We start from the raw sequence: 20,150 nt of genomic DNA, 5'->3' as shown, positions 1-20,150 counted from the left end.
CGGAGTGAAATGGGGAGGTTCTACCGGAAGCCGTCCAATAAGAAACTCATTAAAAAAAAATCTGTTTCAAAATCCTTCCAAACGTGTCCTACTGAACACAACCCGGGTCCTTGTGTGACAGGATCTCGTGTTTCCTGTTTCCTGCCTTCCTCAGGGTCAGTGCAGTCTCTCCCTATGATGTGAAATGCTTGACTTGTGTGGTATTTACAGTACAGTATAGTACAATGGGATTCTGTTGTTGTCTACATTTCAATGACCCCGTCTGATTTCAGTGTACTTTGCTGTTTCTCTCGATGTACTGTAGAAATCATCCTTATAACCACAGGTCCAGGATCAGATTACCCTACCTCCAATTCTATCCTTAACCATTAGGGTGGGTGAAGAATATTTGACCCTGTATCAGTGATGTGGGGCAACTTCTGCCTCCTTTATTTCATTATGGGTTTGAGTTGGGAGGACCTTCATCAGTGACTGACAGTTGTGGGGGTGTTTGTGGTGTTTCCTCCACCAATGCGGTATGTGCCATACTACAGTAAACCAATCTGTTCTCCTCTCCATACAGTAGTGACAGTGCAGAGGTACAGTAGTAGAGAGATTAAAACATTCGCTTCATTCATTTGCTCATTGACTCTGTTTATATATGAAGTTGTATTATTTTTGTGCTGCTACCTCTTATCTGGTTTCAAATAAACATGAGAAATAAAATAAAAATTGATATCAGGTGTTGTTTATTTACAGTAGTTAGACAGTATGTCTTTGGTGCTCATACTTACAGGATTATGTGTCATTACATTTTTACATTTGGTCACATTCTTAAGACCTGTAGAGTGCTTTAGATAATGAAGACAGTCCTAAATTGTTGTGCGAAACCGAAGCTGAGTGTTTTCCATTTTCTTCTTACAGTCTTCATCAAACTGTTCACTCTGGGCCACAGTGAAATGGTTCTTCCAGTCACCAACCTTTCCTGGAGACAGACAGACAGACAGGTATATTGATAGTTTGATCATTCAGTAGATGCAGAATAAAGTATTCCAATGTCTGTGACGACGTTGTGTCTCTCTGTGTGTTCATGTGTGTCTGTTGTGATAGCTGGAAGAGCTGAGCTCCAGCAGTTTAATGTTTATTTCTCTCTCTCATTCTCTCTCACACACACACACACACCTTTGCGCATAAAGGGGGATATTGTAAAGTCCATGACTGGGTCGGTGGAGTAGTTGGCCATGCTGTTCTTCTTCATAGTATCAAACTGCACTCCTCCTCTCACCCTCTCCTTCTCCTCTGCTGAAGGAGACAAACCTAGGAAGGAGCACAGCCTGTCCAGCTCTCTCCCCGTATCCTGTAGGAACACATACACACTGGATGTAGAAACAGCTAACCTCCTAGAGCAGCAGTTAGTATGGGTCTTGAGCATATGTGTGCACTGAGCTCATCAGATGCATCTTAATAATACTGTAACACACACCTAGCATCAGTATTCTACTCACCTCAACCATGTCCTCATAGAAGAGGTAGAGGATTTTGGAGTGAGTCTGTTTCTTCTCCCACCAGCCAGTCACATGGTTGAACCACGAACCAAACACCACTGAAGAAGTGCAGAGTAGACAAATTCATAGTGTGCATGGGGACTATTATCACTTGCTTATTCAATCACTCCTTTATTCACTCGTTTACTCACTCTTTCCATCCATGAATCTCTGTAAGAAGTTGTTCCAGTCTCCTGGCTCTGGCTCGGCCTGGTTCATGCGGTCAAAGTGGAAATAAGACACGGCATTATCCTTGGCATTACGGGCCACATACACTATCTGCAGAGAGAGAGAGGGATTGTGTTTATGTATAGTGGTTATATAGTGGAGAAACATAGAAGACAAGTTACAAATACTGCACCCTGCAGTTCTGCTCCCAGAAGGACTTGGGCAGCAACTGAACTGGGAGGTGAGTCTTGATGAGGCGAGGAGAGGTGGTTAAGTTGTCCAGCACCTCCACCCCTAGGACAAACAATATAATAATGCAAAATAATGTTTGATGGACATTATCACTGTTCAGCAGTTTCTGTCATGATGTCAAGACTTTCGTTACTGCTTTGAAGACATCAGCTCAATTTTTTACAGAGAAATTACAAAATAGGAGAGGTAAGTTTTCCAACGCTCTATTCTAACCTGGAGGGTAAAGAGGAATGAGCAACTCCAGGAAAGGAACTTTCTCAAAGATGGGTCTCTGATGCTCAGGGTCTGTCTGGCCAAAATACAGCAGGTCTAGAATGTAGGAGACCCATGTGGTTCCTAAGAGAGGAATACAGATAGGGGACACATACACAGTCATTTACAAACCCAAACCCAATCTTTAATGAAACATCAACATCAGACTGAGAGAGACCTGCTTTGGGGTAGGTAGCGATGAGAATGTCATCTGGTCTGGCCTGGAAGTTCTGTACATTGTCCCAGTTGTCAGTGAAGTAGTTGGTCATGGAGACTCCATGGAAGTCAAAGAGTTTTGGTCGAGGTGGCAGCTCCATCTGTAAAAGTGGGACATGTATTCGATCAAGGATCACCACAGTATTGTTTATGCTTGGATATACTAAGCGATCTGAATGGTTGTATTATTCAAACATAGAGAGGAATAACGCTCCATTGATATGATCGCCTACAAATGTTAACAAAGCCTAAGTCTTAATGTTTCTCAAATGATGACAGTAAAAACGTACTACAGGTGAAAGCAATTCCTACAAACCAAAATAACTGACTTACCCTGCTCTTTCTGAGTAAGATACCTCAGGGTGAATGCACTGCTTACAAAATGACTCCTAATTATTCTCTGTGTTCCTCCTTTCCTGTCTCCTCCCCCATTCTCTCTTCCATCATTTTCTTTTCAGGGTCGGGTTTGTTCTGGGTCTACTCCAGAGTTGAGGGTCTTTTCTGCTCTCCCTCACAGTATTTCATGTCAATACTAAATCACCAGGGGGCACTGACACTACCAGAAATATACCACTGGGTGGCAGCTGACCATTGCAATGGCTGCTGGACACAGGATTGAGCGAACAAACTTTACCTAAAGTTTACCAAATGCTTCCCAGTCGAAACAGTCCATGCAAATATTATGACAACATTTTGTGACGTTTTTGTACATTTTGGTGTTCAACACCGTACGGCGGGTATTTTTCCTGGCTATTCAAGCAAACACCATTTTTTCTTGAGGTTAGACGTTTTTCTGTGATTGGTCAACAGTTGGGATTTTTCTATTAAGTGTTTGTTGTCATTCAATGACAGAAGACTAGTTTTCATGCAAATTTTCACTCTACAAATATTGCACCAAACATCTTAGTTAGATTACTTAACTAAGACCTCCTCTGCAAAAACTTCCAAATGAATTACAGATTTCTTGAATGAGCTTAGATTAATTCTCACTATTTTGAGGAAATGCACTGGCTATGTTGTTGACAAGCCGCCTCAAGAGATACAAACTGTAAATATGCCGCGTTTTTCTTGTTTTTCATGTGAATGGCGTTTGCTTCACCTTGCCAAGTTCTGCTAGAAACAAACCCAACCTATGTATGCGGATGCCTTTACACACCTGACCTGAACCCAAACATACTAAATCACCCACCTTCCATCATAGTACACACATACACTTACTAACCTGATAGGCTACTGAGTCGGCAGTGTCCTGGAGTAGATAATGTCTTGTCTTTTCTGTGACCTCAAACCTCCTGCACAGTCTTCAACACACGGTCTAAATCACTTTTCAACAGTGTGGGTGTGTCTAACTCTTACCTGACCAAAGACTAGGCTGCAGAGTGTGTGCCTGTGCAATGTGTGAGGCATGTACACACATCTTTCACCTACTGCACCAACCTTTGATCACCCAGTTGCTTGTTAGACACCCACAATCAATACAAAAAGATACTCTGTAATGTTACTTGGTAAGAAGGTTTGGTGAGGAGGCCAGATGTCACAGGTAAATATTTTTATTTATTTATTTATTTAACCTTTATTTAACCAGGTAGGCAAATTGAGAACACGTTCTCATTTACAATTGCGACCTGGCCAAGATAAAGCAAAGCAGTTCGACACATACAACAACACATAGTTACACATGGAGTAAAAACAAACATATAGTCAATAATACAGTGAAATAAATAAAAAAATAAGTCTATATACAATGTGAGCAAGTGAGGTGAGATAAGGGAGGTGAAGGCAAACAGATATATGTATAAATAAATAAAAATATAAAAAGGCCATGGAGGCGAAGTGAGTACAACACAGCAAGTAAAATAAAAACTAAAAAAAACACTGGAATGGTTGGTTTGCATTGGAAGAAAGTGCAAAGTAGAGACAGAAATAATGGGGTGCAAAGGAGCAAAATAAATTAATTAATAAATACAGTAGGTAAAGAGGTAGTTGTTTGGGCTAAATTGTAGGTGGGTTATGTACAGGTGCAGTAATCTATGAGCTGCTCTGACAGCTGGTGCTTAAAGCTAGTGAGGGAGATAAGTGTTTCCAGTTTCAGAGATTTTTGTAGTTCGTTCCAGTCATTGGCAGCAGAGAACTGGAAGGAGAGGCGTCCAAAGGAAGAATTGGTTTTGGGGGTGACTAGAGAGATATACCTGCTGGAGCGCGTGCTACGGGTAGGTGCTGCTATGGTGACCAGCGAGCTGAGATAAGGGGGGACTTTACCTAGCAGGGTCTTGTAGATGACCTGGAACCAGTGGGTTTGGCGACGAGTATGAAGCGAGGGCCAGCCAACGAGAGTGTACAGGTCGCAGTGGTGGGTAGTATATGGGGCTTTGGTGACAAAACGGATGGCACTGTGATAGACTGCATCCAATTTATTGAGTAGGGTTTTGGAGGCTATTTTGTAAATGACATCACCGAAGTCGAGGATTGGTAGGATGGTCAGTTTTACAAGGGTATGTTTGGCAGCATGAGTAAAGGATGCTTTGTTGCGGAATAGGAAGCCAATTCTAGATTTGACTTTGGATTGGAGATGTTTGATGTGGGTCTGGAAGGAGAGTTTACAGTCTAACCAGACACCTAGGTATTTGTAGTTGTCCACATATTCTAAGTCAGAGCCGTCCAAAGTAGTGATGTTGGACAGGCGGGCAGGAGCAGGCAGCGATCGGTTGAAGAGCATGCATTTGGTTTTACTTGTATTTAAGAGCAGTTGGAGGCCACGGAAGGAGAGTTGTATGGCATTGAAGCTCGCCTGGAGGGTTATTCATACAGTAGTTGAGGAGATCCAGAGTAAATCCACCTTTAGTAAGGTATGTGTTAAGGTTCTCACAGGCATAATGAACAACGTGTGTGTGTGTGTGTGTGTGTGTGTGTGTGTGTGTGTGTGTGTGTGTGTGTGTGTGTGTGTGTGTGTGTGTGTGTGTGTGTGTGTGTGTGTGTGTGTGTGTGTGTGTGTGTGTGTGTGTGTGTGTGTGTGTGTGTGTGTGTCTGTGTGTGTGTGTCTGTGTGTGTGTGTGTGTGTGTGTGTGTGCCAAGAAACAAAGGGATATGCTGTTGGATCTGACAATCTTGATGGCTGTACAATCGTCTCAAATAAAACTGTGAAGGACCTCAGCGTTAATCTGAACCCTGATCGCTCTTTTGACAAACCTATCAAGGACAGCTTTTTTACGTCTTTGTAACATTGCAAAAATCTATAACTTTTTGCCCAAAAAGGATCATCCTTGCTTTTGTCACTTCTATATTAGACTACTGCAACTCTATACTCTCTGGCTACCCGGAGAAAAGCACTACATAAACTTCAGTTATTGCTAAATACTGTATGTCTGCTAGAATCTTGACTATAACCTCAAAATTGTATCATATTTTTCCAGTGCTAGCCTCTCTATGCTGGCTTCCTGTTTAAGCTAGGGCTGATTAAGGTTTTACTGCTAAGCTACAAAACATTTCATGTACTTACTCCTACCTATCTCCGATTTGGTTCTGCCATACAGTGCATTTGGAAAGTATTCAGACCCCTTAACTTTTTCCACATTTTGTTACGTTACAGCCTTAATCTAAAATTGATTAAATCGTTCCCCCCCCCCCCCCCCCCATCAATCTACACACAATACCCCATAATGATGAAGCAAAAACAGTGTGCTTAGGTTCATTGTCCTACTGGAAGGTGAACCTTTGCCCCAGCGTCGTGGAAATTCCTACTGAGAGAGACTGTCATTTCTTCAAACAATCATCTTTATTTAAATGCCAGAGATGTTATCATCAAAAGACCAGACTGAGTATAAATTGTCTCACGCTGGCTCATAGCACTCATACATGTTAACGCCATGGATCTGTTCATTGTCACTCTTCTTATGCTATCACGACTCAGGATATGACCCAGTTGCAGCCACAGGAGACGGATAGTACAGTTCTCATAATATGTATTATACAAGGGGATAGGCCAGGGCAGGTCGAGGTCAGGCATGTCATTCATCCAGAGCAGAGTCAAAGAGGCACACAACTGCAGGCAGGCTCAGGGCAGGAGGAATGGTCAGAACCGGGAAGACTAGAAAACAGTAACTAGACAGACTCAAAAATGGGAAAACACGCTGGTAGGACTTGTAGGGACAAGATGAACTGGCAACAGACAAACAGAAAACACTGGTATAAATACACAGGGGATAATGGGGACAATACAGATGAAACAGATCAAGGCGTGACAGGCCCTCACCCCCTTGGCCGCTCCAACAGTGGGCATCACGAGTGCCGCACAAAGCTGGACAAACAGGTATTGGAGGTGATTTACATGGGACGGGTGATGAATTTCACCTAATCACAGTGTCCACTGACCACTAAGGATGGAATGTACAGTATCTTACCCCAGATGACGTCTTTGTTGTCCCTATGAAGGTGTTTGGTTTCCAGACCAACTCAGAGATCATTGAGACATGGCAGGAGGAGCACAGCTCCACAGCTTACACTATAAATGGTTATGTCTCATACCTACCTGCACTCAACGGCAAGTATCCTTTGACAACCAATGCATTAAGCTTAACCAGGTTGAAAACAACTGCACCACTATTCGTATTAAGGGAATTTACACTAACCTTGGAAAAAGGTGAATACAATTTTATCACCTGAATGCAAAGAATATTGGTTGATACATTGTTTTTATAATAATTACATTCCATGTAACAAGTGTTGTAACGTTCGTTCTCCTCCTCGTCTGAGGAGGAGCAAGGATCGGACCAATATGCAGCGAGGTATGAAGACATAATGATTTATTTGAAGAAAGACTAACACGAAAAAACTCTTAACAAACTACAAAACAATAAACGACGTAAACAGACCTGAACATGAGAACTTACAGACAACGAAGAACGCACGAATAGGAACAAACTCACAAACGAAACAGTCCCGTGTGGCATAAACACTAACACAGGAACAATCACCCACAAACAAACAGTGTGAACAGCCTACCTTAATATGGTTCTCAATCAGAGGAAACATAAAACACCTGCCCCTGATTGAGAACCATATCAGGCTAATTGAAAAGAACCCAACATAGAAACACATAACATAGAATGCCCACCCAGCTCACGTCCTGCCCATACTAAACAAAGACAAAATAAAGGAAATAAGGTCACGTGACAAGTGTAAAGAAGGCTTATTGTGAAGTAAGATTTAACAAGTGGGACAACCGTTATGCAAAAATATATTAACAAAATTACATTTCCGTCTTTTGTTGTTGTCCCTAGGTACATAATCATCTGTGAGGACTGACTTCCCTCTTGACTCTCCTTTTGCTCGCCAGGCAGAGAAAATTGCAAATGCACTGGAAAACAATCAACTTGAGTTAACAAACTATTTGTCAGAGAAGCTGGTCCTAGACTATGGCACCCATGTGATAACAAGTGGTGATTTAGGTGCCAATCTGGTGAAAGAGGACTTGATTCTGAACTCCTTTGTAAAAAAAAAAGAAAAGAATTGTGACAAAGCTAAATTCACTGCATTTACAGCTTTCTCATTTTTGTTGATATGGTTAACTAGATATTTCTTGGCAGAACTTGACCACATGGCTGGACAATAATCAAAACGAGACAAACCTAGAGCCTGCAGGGCTTGCTTTGTGGAGTGTGGTGTCAAAAGAGCAGAACGTCTCTTTATTACGAACAGACCTCTCCCCATCTTTACAACCACTGAATCTATATGTTGACCTTGACGAATTGCCACTGCATTCTGAACATGGTAACATTTCCTGATCTCCCAGAGCCAACCATTCATAGGTTGGCAAAGTCTGTGATTGAGGCTGTGCAGCGTTAATACATCGTTAACCCACGCCCAGAATGTCTTGATTGAGACTAAGAACTTTAACTTCCAAGATAATGTTAGAGATGATTCCTGAATGGACCAGACCACCAACTTCAGCGTTGGTGTGTCGTAACATTGTATCTTTAATGTGACGACTGCAGTTTATCGAATAAATAACTTTGTTTATAATTACGTGATTAAATTAATCAGGTAATCCTTAACTCAGTAACCTGGGGCACCATGGGAAATGTTTGTTTAATGACTTTCCGTTTCCCAAATTAACTCAAAGAATATCAGAATATTGATTTTACAGCAGTCGCTAATTAATTAATTCCCTCTACAGTCTCATCCTGAACGTTGCATAATTCGTAAATCTGCACAAACCAGGGTCTCACTAAATCATTTCATACCACAACAAGCTAAATTATAATATAAGATACACATACATACAGTCGAGGCTATTGATTAGAACTTAGTACAATAAAACAGGTCCCTAGCCGACCAACACAATATGACGTGTTACACAAGATGGCGATCTAGAAAGAGAGAGAGAGTGCACGAGAGAAAAGCACACTTGGATACATTTGTAAACTATGCTTAGTTTAGCTCTAACACCTTGCCCCGAACTGCCGCTCTTATGGGTCAGAATTATAATGATGTAATTACTTGTTGAAGGTCTCCATTGGGTATCTCTTCGTGGACCGAGTTCCGCTTAGGAGGTATAGCCGAAGACCTTCTCCGATGGCGGCACCTCCTTCGTTACCGGGTGTAAGTCTCTGATTGTCCACACGATGTCAGTGTCCTTTCTCTTAGTGGTCTGTTCCCTTGCATTCGTTCTGTGAGAGTGGATGATCTTGTTAGACAATGAACAAAAATCATAGTTCATTGTTACAAAAACATTCCCTTTGATCTGGATATTTTCTATACAACACACAGTATGTAAACATCATGTACAAAATGGCGCCGGAAGAAATGGCAGCAGTTTTACGGGCGCCCAACCAATTGTGCTATTACGTGGGGGTTTTCGCGTTATTTGTAACTTATTTTATACATAATGTTTCTGCAATCGTATCTTACGGCAAAAAAGAGCTTCTGGATATCAGGACAGCGATCACTCACCTCGGATTAGGCAAAGATTTCTTCTTCAACAAGCAAGACATTGTACAAGACATTCTCCAAACACCCGACAGGGCCAACATCCCCGTTATTTGCAAGAGGAAGTCACGCAGGTACAGAGGACAAAGAGCCGGATGCCTAGTCAGGACACGGAAAAGGCGAGTGGGAAAGCTGCCGTTACCGTCCATACTACTCGCCAACGTGCAATCATTGGACAATAAACTAGACGAGGTACGATCACCAACGGGACATCAAAAACTGTAATATCCTATGTTTCACGGAATCGTGGCTGAATGACCACGTGGATATTCAGCTAGCGGGATATACGCTGCACAGGCAAGATAGAACAGCACACTCCGGTAAGACGAGGGGGTGCGGTCTGTGCATATTTTTAAACAACAGCTGGTGCACGAAATCTAAGGAAGTCTCTAGATTTTGCTCGCCTGAAGTAGAGTATATTGTGATAAATTGCAGGCCACACTACTTACCTAGAGAGTTTTCAGCTATACTTTTCGTGGCTGTTAATTTACCACCACAGACAGATGCTGGCACTAAGACCGCACTCAGTCAGCTGTATAAGGAAATAAGCAAACAGGAAACCGGCCTAGTGGCCGGAGACTTTAGTGCAGGGAAACTTAAATTAGTTTTACCAAATTTCCATCAACATGTTAAACGTGCAACCAGAGGGAAAATAATTCTAGATCACCTGTACTCCACACACAGAGACGCGTACAAAGCTCTCCCACGCCCTCCATTTGGTAAATCCGACCACAACTCTATCCTCCTGATTCCTGCTTACATGCAAAAATGAAAGCAGGAAGCACCAGTGACTCGGTCTATAAAAAAGTGGTCAGATGAAGCAGATGCTAAACTACAGGACTGGAATATGTTCCGGGATTCTTCCGATGGCATTGAGGAGTACACCACATCAGTCACTGGCTTTATCAATAAGTGAATCGAGGATGTCGTCCCCACAGTGACTGTACATACATACCCCAACCAGAAGCCAATGATTACAGGCAACATTCGCACTGAGCTAAAGGGTAGAGATGCTGCTTTCAAGGTGCGGGACTCTAACCTGGAAGCTCACAAGAAATCCTGCTATGCCCTGCGACGAACCATCAACCAGGCAAAGCATCAATACAGCACTAAGATTGAATCATACTACACCGGCTACGATGCTCGTCTTATGTGGCAGGGCTCGCAAACTATTACAGACTACAAAGGGAAGCACAGCTGTGAGCTGCCCAGTGACACGAGCCTACCATACGAGCTAAATCACTTCCATGCTCGCGTCAAGGCAAGCAACACTAAGGCTTGCATGAGAGCATCAGCTGTTCCAGACGACTGTGTGATCACGCTCTCCATAGCCGACATGAGTAAGACAGGTCAACATACACAAGGCTGCGGGGCCAGATGGATTACCAAGGACGTGTGCTCCGGGCATGTCCTGACCAACTGGCAGGTGACTTCACTGATATTTTCAACATGCCCCTGATTTAGTCTGTAATACCAACATGTTTCAAGCAGACCACCATGGTCCCTGTGCCCAAGAACACAAAGGCAACCTGCCTAAATGACTACAGACCCGTAGCACCCATGTCCATAACCATGAAGTGCTTTGAAAGGTTGGTAATGGCTCACATCAACACCATTTTTCCAGAAACCCTAGACCCACTCCAATGTGCATACTGCCCAAACAGATCCACAGATGATGCAATCTCTATTGCACTCCACACCGCCCTTCCCACCTGGACAAAAGGAACACTTATGTGAGAATGCTATTCAGTGACTACAGCTCAGCGTTCAACACCGTAGTACCCTCAAAGCTAATCACTAAGCTAATAATCCTGGAACTAAACATCTCCCTCTGCAACTGGATCCTGGACTTCCTGACGGGCCGCCCCCAGTGGTGAGGGTAGGTAGCAACACATCTGCTACACTGATCCTCAACACTGGAGCTCCCCAGGGGTGCGTGCTCAGTCCCCTCCTGTACTCCCTGTTCACCCACGACTGCATGGCCAAGCATGCACAGCCTATAGGGAGGAAGTCAGAGACCTGGCCGGGTGGTGCCAGAATAACAACCCATCCCTCAATGCAACCAAGACTAAGGAGATGATTGTGTACTACAGGAAAGGAGGACCGAGCACGCCTCCATTCTCAGCGACATGGCTGTGGTGGAGCAGGTTGAGAGCTTCACCAAGTTTCTTGGTGTCCACATCAACAACAAAGTAGAATGGTCCAAACACACCAAGACAGTCGTGAAGAGGGCACGACAAAGCCTATTCCCCCTCAGGAGACTAAAAATATTAGACATGGGTCCTGAGATCCTCAAAAGGTTCTACAGCTGCACCATCGAGAGCATCCTGACTGGTTGCATCACTGCCTGGTACGGCAATTGCTCGGCCTCTGACCACAAGGCACTATATAGGGTAGTGCGTACGGCCCAGTACATCACTGGGGCTAAGCTGCCTGCCATCCAGGACCTCTACACCAGGCGGTGTCAGAGGAAGGCCCTAAAAATTGTCAAAGACCCCAGCCACGCCAGTCATATACTGTTCTCTCTACTACCGCATGGCAAGTGGTACCGGAGTGCCAGGTCTAGGACAAAAAGGCTTCTCAACAGTTTGTACCCCCAAGCGATAAGACTCCTGAACAGGTAGTCAAATGGCTACCCAGACTATTTGCATTGTGTGCCCCCCCCAACCCCCCATCCCCTAGTTTTACGCTGCTGCTACTCTCTGTTTATCATATATGCATAGTCACTTTAACTATACATTCATGTACATACTACCTCAATTGGGCCGACCAACCAGTGCTCCCGCACATTGGCTAACCGGGCTATCTGCATTCTGTCCCACCCACCACCCGCCAACCCCTCTTTTACACTACTGCTACTCTCTGTTCATCATATATGCATAGTCACTTTAACCATATCTACATGTACATACTACCTCAATATGCCTGACTAACCGGTGTCTGTATGTAGCCTCGTTACTGTATATAGCCTGTCTTTTTACTGTTGTTTTATTTCTTTACCTACCTATTGTTCACGTAATACCTTTTTTGCACTATTGGTTAGAGCTTGTAAGTAAGCATTTCACTGTAAGGTACACCTGTTGTATTCGGAGCACGTGACCAATAAACTTTGATTTGATTTTATGTACATTTTATGAAAACTCTTCAAGTTACTATGTTTTTGTTATAATTCTGTCATTTACCGTTTAATAACATAACGAAAACAACATACATTTTAATATTCCATCTATCATTGCTACCACCATTTGGCTGATGAAATATAATGTCCCAAAGTCAGTTTTTTGCATGTTGCAGGTAGATTCTTCATAGGCCGACCATACATTCCAATCCTCTACACTGAGGACAAAGGATTTGTTTTCTGCCTTAAGATTTACAATGGGCGTGAGGTGTCATAAATCCCCCCCATCAATCCCTCTATACCTCTCCCTCTCTGCAGGGGTGAGAGATGTCTCTGTAGGACTGTGATCCATGGAAACCTGACCTGAACAGGCTAGTCATGACAGTCTCCCTGTGGTGGGTTGAACTTGGAAGGATTCTGCATTTTGCATAAGAATGACCATCGGATGTCCTGGTTTGTGGACCATAGTAGCAGTGACCCCCTGGTGGTTTACCCTGGTAGGATTTCAGCAAGCTGCAGACCACCACAAGAAAGGACATGGGAGGTCCGGCTGTGACTCTGTGTTCCGGCCAGTTGTCCGGTTGTCCCGGCTAGTGGATCTAGGCAGTAACTCAGGCATCCGTTAATAACGCACAACACTCAGGCAATACATCATAAGGTATGGCTTGTTTGAGTTGGTTTTTCTCATCATATTCCCAACAAAGTGGAGAGGATTGGAAGAATGGAGTGGGATGGGAATGTTGACACAATGGTGTGAATTTCAGCAGACTCAGTCTCCGGCAATTGTATGCCTAGTCACGATGACTTATACTTGTCCTCTTTCTCAAATTTCTTTGAGAGTACATCACTTATCAGAGCTTCTATATTGTTTCGGGTTAACGTTTAGATCATTGCTGAACACTTTGTTGCTCTTGTTACACTTGTTACCCTTGTGTCCTGACCCTTTGTGAAGGTTAGGTGCAGGGACGTAGCGGCCAGGTCAATCTCTACGGGACCTTCTAGTTTGGGGACGTTCATCATAGCTATCTTTACTGCGGTGGTTATCGGTGTGGTGGTTACTTGGTAGCCACCCCTTTTGTGTGCCATCTTTTACTGCACCTGTCCCTGATGCCGCACCTTCCAATTGGAGGGTGCGGCACCAAGCTCGAAAACCGAGCTGTCTGGGCTCTTAGCCCATCTTGCTTTCGATGCTTCAAAAGCTGTGCTCACAAGCTCTTGGAGTGTCGAGATCGGCAAATCAACGTGAGCAGTAGGGCCCAAGTAGTTAATGAAGTTGGGAGACATGTTTGACAGAAACAGTTGTTTGAATGGTAATAGCTCTTTCATTCATTTGCCAGCAGCATACCACCCTGCATACCACTACTTGCTTGCTTCTGAAGCTAAGCAGGGTTGGTCCTGGTCAGTGCCTGGATGGGAGACCAGATGCTGCTGGAAGTGGTGTTGGAGGGCCAGTAGGAGGCACTCTTTCCTCTGGTCTAAAAAATATCCCAATGCCCCAGGGCAGTGATTGGGGACACTGCCCTGTGTAGGGTGCCGTCTTTCGGATGGGACGTTAAACGGGTGTCCTGACTTTCTGAGGTCATTAAAGATCCCATGGCACTTATCGTAAGAGTAGGGGTGTTAACCCCGGTGTCCTGGCTAAATTCCCAATCTGGCCCTCAAACCATCATGGTCACCTAATAATCCCCAGTTTACAATTGGCTCATTCATCCCCCTCCTCTCCCCTGTAACTATTCCCCAGGTCGTTGCTGCAAATGAGAACGTGTTCTCAGTCAACTTACCTGGTAAAATAACGGTAAATAAATAAATAAATAAATAAAAATTCCTGTTTCAGTGAGCATGCCAAAGTAAGCTGAACAAAGCCTATGATAGTAGGCTTGTTGGTGTTCATTTCGAGCTAGTTTGATATTGTTAGCCAACGAGCTGTCGTGTTTGCGAGTCGCAGAACCACTGAATTCTATTTTCAAAACAGTGGCAAGTTTAGCATAATCGAATTGCACGTGTTTCTCTTGTAGATGGATAAACCTTGTCATGTGTCTGTTGGACGTTCACTTCAACAGGTAGAGCCTGTCGGCATTCGTAGCATTTGGGTAGACATCCAAGGTGTCCTCAATGTCTGCTAAGAACATCTCGGTGTTGTTTAGCTTAACTGGGACGGGGTAAAAGCATAGGCGGAAATCCCAGGGGGGACGGGGGGGACACGACCCCCCCATCTTGGGAAAAATATGATTTGTCCCCCCCAATATATCACTGTAAACATAATTATGTAATTTCAATAATATTAATAATACGCAATGAAAGCACTTGTGCTGATTATAGACACTTAATAGCGCATTTAAATTTCAAAAGATTGCGACCCCCCCCGCCCTTTGCCTCACAATGGTTTGATCCACTGCCAGTTCTTTAGCTGGCAAGGTAATAGAGAGTTCGTATCTACTGTCCGAAAGGGACATGTACGTAACTGACGCGAGGTTAATCCAGTCAATCCATAGCAGGTCCATAGCAATGTTATTTATTTATTTTTATGTTGGCAGGGTTCACACACTAGGGGAATTTGCAGAGCTAGCGCGCAAACTAAAGCAAACATTAACTATCAAGCTAGCTAGTGCCTATTCCATTTATGTGGCGTCGTCAAAGATGGAATCTTTGCTATCGTCAGTTTATTCCAAGATCAGCATGCAGCTGTAGTGCTTCGACGTCCCTGTGATAAGGTTAGCAATAAACTGAAGTCCAAACTGAACAGAACAGAACTACACTCTCTTCTACCATTGTCTTAAATATATATAATGGTCTCGTTGCAAAAGATAAATTGTCGCTAGTGAACTTTTTTTATTTTATTTTATTTCACCTTTATTTAACCAGGTAGCAAAGATTATAGCAAACACACAGAAACGGAATTGGTGCTCGCTAGCTTTACAAATTCAGCTATTGTTGGAAGCCAGCCAATATGAAACAAACTATTTAAATTACAAAAGGTTGCAGCATGTGTTGTGTAAATGTGGGTGTGTGCAGCTAGGCCAGCCAGCCAGCCAGGTAGAAAAATGGCAGAAAAAAGTAAGAAGACGGACATCAGAGTATTTGTCAGTACACCAAAACGCATAGTAAGAACTCTAGTATCCTAATATCTCAAAGACTAGTTGATAAAATGTTCATAAGAAAGAAGTGAAATGCTAATGGAATGTTTCACAATGATGTCATTAGGCAGAGCAGGCAACAGATGGCACACAGACAGCAGAGCTGGGGACAGACTGGCAGAGACAGGGAGTCTCAGGTAAGTTTGTTGAGTCTTTGTTTGGCAACATTATGAAAGGTTCTCAATTTTTTTGACTTGTAAAATAGGGACATAATTGGAAAATGCCATGGATACCCCCACTCTCAACTTAAACTGGTGACTAAACTAAGATTTGTTTACGGCAATGATATTGCTGTTGTGATTAATTGTGTAGTTTTGGGTACCGGTAGTTAGGAGTACGGCAAGCACCTTATTTATTTTCTAGGAGACCGGCTGAGTCAGTTAGGGGGGTGAAAGGGAAAGAGCCAGGAAGAGAGACTTCAGAGGACAGTGTCACAGCCACGGCAGGACCAAGTGTCACCCTTGTTGCCAGCAGCACCAGTATAGGGGACAGTGGCACAGCATTGTCCAGTTACCACAGTGATGGCACAAAACCATATCAGCCACACCCACAATTTATAGAACCGCAAACTCTTGCCAACAGAGTGTTGACGTTTCAAGAGAGATGGTTTTGCGATTTCCCCTGGCTACATTATAATCCATCAATAAAAGGAGTGTTGTGTTTTCACTGTAGCCAAGGGTTTTCAAGCCAGCCATCCTTTGGCCAAAGAGCTGATGCTGCCTTCATTAGTGCAGGATTTAGGAACTGGAGAAAAGGCATTGAAAAATTCACAGCACATCAAAATTGCCAAACCCACCGCCACTTTGTAATTGTAACAGCACACCAGCTAAATCCAATCAGTGTCCAGTTATGTCCAGCGCGTGGGTTAAACAGCTGGATGACGCAAGGCATTGCTTGATGAAAATTGTTAGTTCGGTGCGGCATGTAGTAAGACGGGGACAAGCCTTTAGAGGCCACACGGATGACAGTGGGAATTTATACCAGATTTTGAAACTTAGGGCAGAAGAGGATGATCCCATTTTACTGAAGTGGTTAACAGAGCGTACCACAATGTACACAGGCCCCAAAGCACAGAATGAAATTCTGAACATCATGGCCAATAGTCATTCGAGGCATTGCAGCTGAGATTAGGTCTCTTCCGATTGTACAATTTTCATTAATTGTTGATGGTACTCAAGATGTCTTTGGTGCTGAACAGGAGAGTGTCTGTCTGCGTTATGTTGACCATGACCATGTCCCTCACAAGGAGTTTATTGGGCTATACAGGGTGTCGGAGACAACAGGCGAGGGCATTGCGAAAGTGCCAACTGATGTGTTGTTGAGGAAACCCGCAAACATATGCTCGGTTCTTTTGTTCAGTAGTGTGTATAGCAGTGGTTCTCAACCTTTTTGGGGTACTGGAACCCCTGCATATTTTGAGGCAAGGCAGGCAAGGTTTTGAGCAGTCCTCAGGGACCTCCACCCCCTCTATATTATATGTAAACTTACTGGAAACCTTGTGGTACTGACTACATTCATTACACTTTTTTATTTCACGGACCCCTTGCAATTAGTCCATGGACCCCTGTTTGAGAACCCCTGGTGTAATTGATATTTGTTCTTTTGTTTAGTAGTTTTCAGGACACTTACAAATGATTTATTTCATGTTATTTTATTTAAAATGGCCTACTTTGTGCGACATACTTGTCCATAGCTGCTGTTTGAAGAGTCAACACTGACAGAAGGATATTTTGTTTGATTTATTTGGGTTTTTCATTGAAGTAGTTATTTTGCTTTTAGAACTACTTATTTTATGCTTTTTGTTCTTGCAAAGATATTGTAGACTCAGGCCAGGTGGACATATTTAATGACTATATAAATGTATCAGAAAAAGTGCAATTAAAAGGTCAATTCAATACGGAGACCAACTTTGTGATGGTTCTCAATGGAGATTCTTTTAGATGTGATCACACCATGTTCATTGTATTTATGAAAACTACACCCATACAGTGTACAGTACCATTGTCACCTACTGACCTTTCTTGATATTGCTGGTTGTAAGTACGAATACCTGCATACATACTGGACTGGTAAGGAGCACTGCTATAACTATTATTAGTAGTAGAATTATAATGATTTAAACATTTGAACAAGTTGGGAAAACCCTTCAGTTAACTACTGTACCTATCAATTATCCAGTTGTAGGAATTATGGTTCCTCAATATACATTTAACAACGTATGCTATGTGTTACAGCACTACTTTTGGTGTCCCCCTCAGGAATTGCTCTTGAGAAAATTTAATGTAATTGTCCCCTCCAAGGTTGATCTCAGATTTTCGCCCCTGGGTAAAAGATACGGAAGCTTTAGACGATTTTGTCAAGACGTTCACCGTCAATTGCGCAGGGAGCATCTGCACCCTCCTGTGGGGACTTGTGGGCCGAAAGGCCAAGAGGAAAAGCCAAGCTATGGTTGTGTTGGCTAGGAGGCGCCATGTCACTGTGGGCTGAATAGCCAAGAGGAAGAGACTGAGGGACCCCTAAGAGAGGTGAAATCTCCTGTCGTCTACATTCCCTCATTCCCTGAGATCCAGTTGTGACCTACAGTGCCTTGCAAAAGTATTCATCCCCCTTGGCGTTTGTCCTATTTTGTTGCATTACAACCTGTAATTTAAAATGATTTTATTTGGATTTCATGTAATGGATGTACACAAAATAGTCCAAATTGGTGAAGTGAAATGAAAATAAATACTAGTTTTAAAAAAAAAATAAAAAAAAAAAAAAACAGAAAAGTGGTGTGTGCATTTGTATTCACCCCCTTTGCTATGAAGCCCCTAAATAAGATCTGGTGCAATCAATTACCTTCAGAAGTCACATAATTAGTTAAATAAAGTCCACCTGTGTGCAATCTAAGTGTCACATGATCTGTCACATGATCTCAGTATGATCTCACAGATAACCTGTTCTGAAAGGTCCCAGAGTCTGCAACACCACTAAGCAAGGGGAACCACCAAGCAAGCGGCACCATGAAGATCAAGGAGCTCTCCAAACAGGTCAGGGACAAAGTTGTGGAGAAGTACAGATCAGGGTTGGGTTATAAAAAATCTCCGAAACTTTGAGCATCCCACAGAGCACCATTAAATCCATTATAAAAAATGGAAAGAATATGGCACCACAACAAACCTGCCAAGAGAGGGCTGCCCACCTAAACTCACAGACCAGGCAAGGAGGGCATTAATCAGAGAGGCAACAAAGAGACCAAAGATAACCCTGAAGGAGCTGCAAAGTTCCACAGTGGAGATTGGAGTATCTGTCCATAGGACCACTTTAAGCCATACACTCCACAGAGCTGGGCTTTATGGAAGAGTGTCCAGAAAAAAAGCCATTGCTTAAAGAAAAAAATAAGCAAACACGTTTGGTGTTCGCCAAAAGGCATGTGGGAGACTCCCCAAACATGTGGAAGAAGGTCTCTGGTTAGGAACACGCTATGTCTGGCACAAACCCAACACCTCTCATCATCCCAAGAACATCATCCCCACATTGAAGGATGGTGGTGGCAGCATCATGCTGTGGGGATGTTTTTCATCAGCAGGTACTAGGAAACTGGTCAGAATTGAAGGAATGATGGATGGTGCTAAATACAGGTAAATTCTTGAGGGAAACCTGTTTCAGTCTTCCAGAGATTTGAGACTTGGACGGAGGTTCACCTTCCAGCAGGACAATGACCCTAAGCATACTGCTAAAGCAACACTTGAGTGGTTTAAGGGGAAACATTTAAATGTCTTGGAATGGCCTAGTAAATGCCAGACCTCAATCCAATTGAGAATCTGTGGTATGACTTAAAGATTGCTGTACACCAGCAAAACCCATCCAACTTGAAGGAGCTGGAGCAGTTTTGCCTTGAAGAATGGGCAAAAATCCCAGAGGCTAGATGTGCCAAGCTTATAGAGACATACCCCAAGAGACTTGCAGCTGTACTTGCAGCAAAATGTTGGGTGAATAGTTAAGCACGCTCAAGTTTTCAGTTTTTTTGTCTGATTTCTTGTTTGTTTCATAATTAAAAATATTTTGCATCTTCAAAGTGGTAGGCATGCTGACCAATCAGAGCCGGGGTGGAATAAATCAAGGACTGAGAGGATGGGTATTCTCCAGTGTCTTTGACAACATATTGTTCTGGTGCTAGGGAGCTTTGAAAGAGCAGAAACCCTCATGTGAAAACCAGTTTTCAGGGTCATGTGGGTTTATTGAAGTGAGTTGCTTTATGACATAGTAACCTTACCCCGTTCATGATATAAATCATGAGAGGAGTGCTAATACACACATACATGTGTTCACAAAAGAAAATCCAACCCACACACTGGAAAGAAGAGTTAGAACCCATTCGAAGAAAGAAGTATTAGAGCAAGTGTATATGTGCATGTGAAGCAGAAGGAGGGTGGTCGCTAACATGGGAATAAAAGGGAAGGATATGGAGGGGTGGCTTGACATAATACATCTGTGATGTCACTGTGATTGCAGTAACCAGAG

The 20,150-nt window shown here is 43.2% G+C and overlaps 1 protein-coding gene across 1 annotated transcript; it reads right to left on the bottom strand.

The window, feature by feature from the left end:
- Window positions 1-711: 711 nt before the first annotated feature.
- Window positions 712-3,801, bottom strand: LOC129861042 (cytosolic sulfotransferase 2-like). Its single transcript, XM_055932088.1, has 8 exons — window positions 3,634-3,801; window positions 2,374-2,512; window positions 2,157-2,279; window positions 1,885-1,985; window positions 1,676-1,802; window positions 1,485-1,582; window positions 1,162-1,336; window positions 712-964 (listed from the first exon to the last, which is right to left on the bottom strand). The coding sequence occupies exons 2-8, from the start codon at window positions 2,510-2,512 to the stop codon at window positions 852-854; spliced, it is 876 nt and encodes a 291-aa protein (XP_055788063.1). The 5' UTR covers window positions 3,634-3,801; the 3' UTR covers window positions 712-851.
- Window positions 3,802-20,150: the final 16,349 nt, after the last annotated feature.

This window comes from Salvelinus fontinalis, chromosome 8, assembly GCF_029448725.1.
Source record: "Salvelinus fontinalis isolate EN_2023a chromosome 8, ASM2944872v1, whole genome shotgun sequence".
NCBI lineage: Eukaryota > Metazoa > Chordata > Actinopteri > Salmoniformes > Salmonidae > Salvelinus > Salvelinus fontinalis.
Note: the sequence above shows the minus strand (reverse complement) of the source record. Positions and strands in the feature narration are given on the sequence as shown.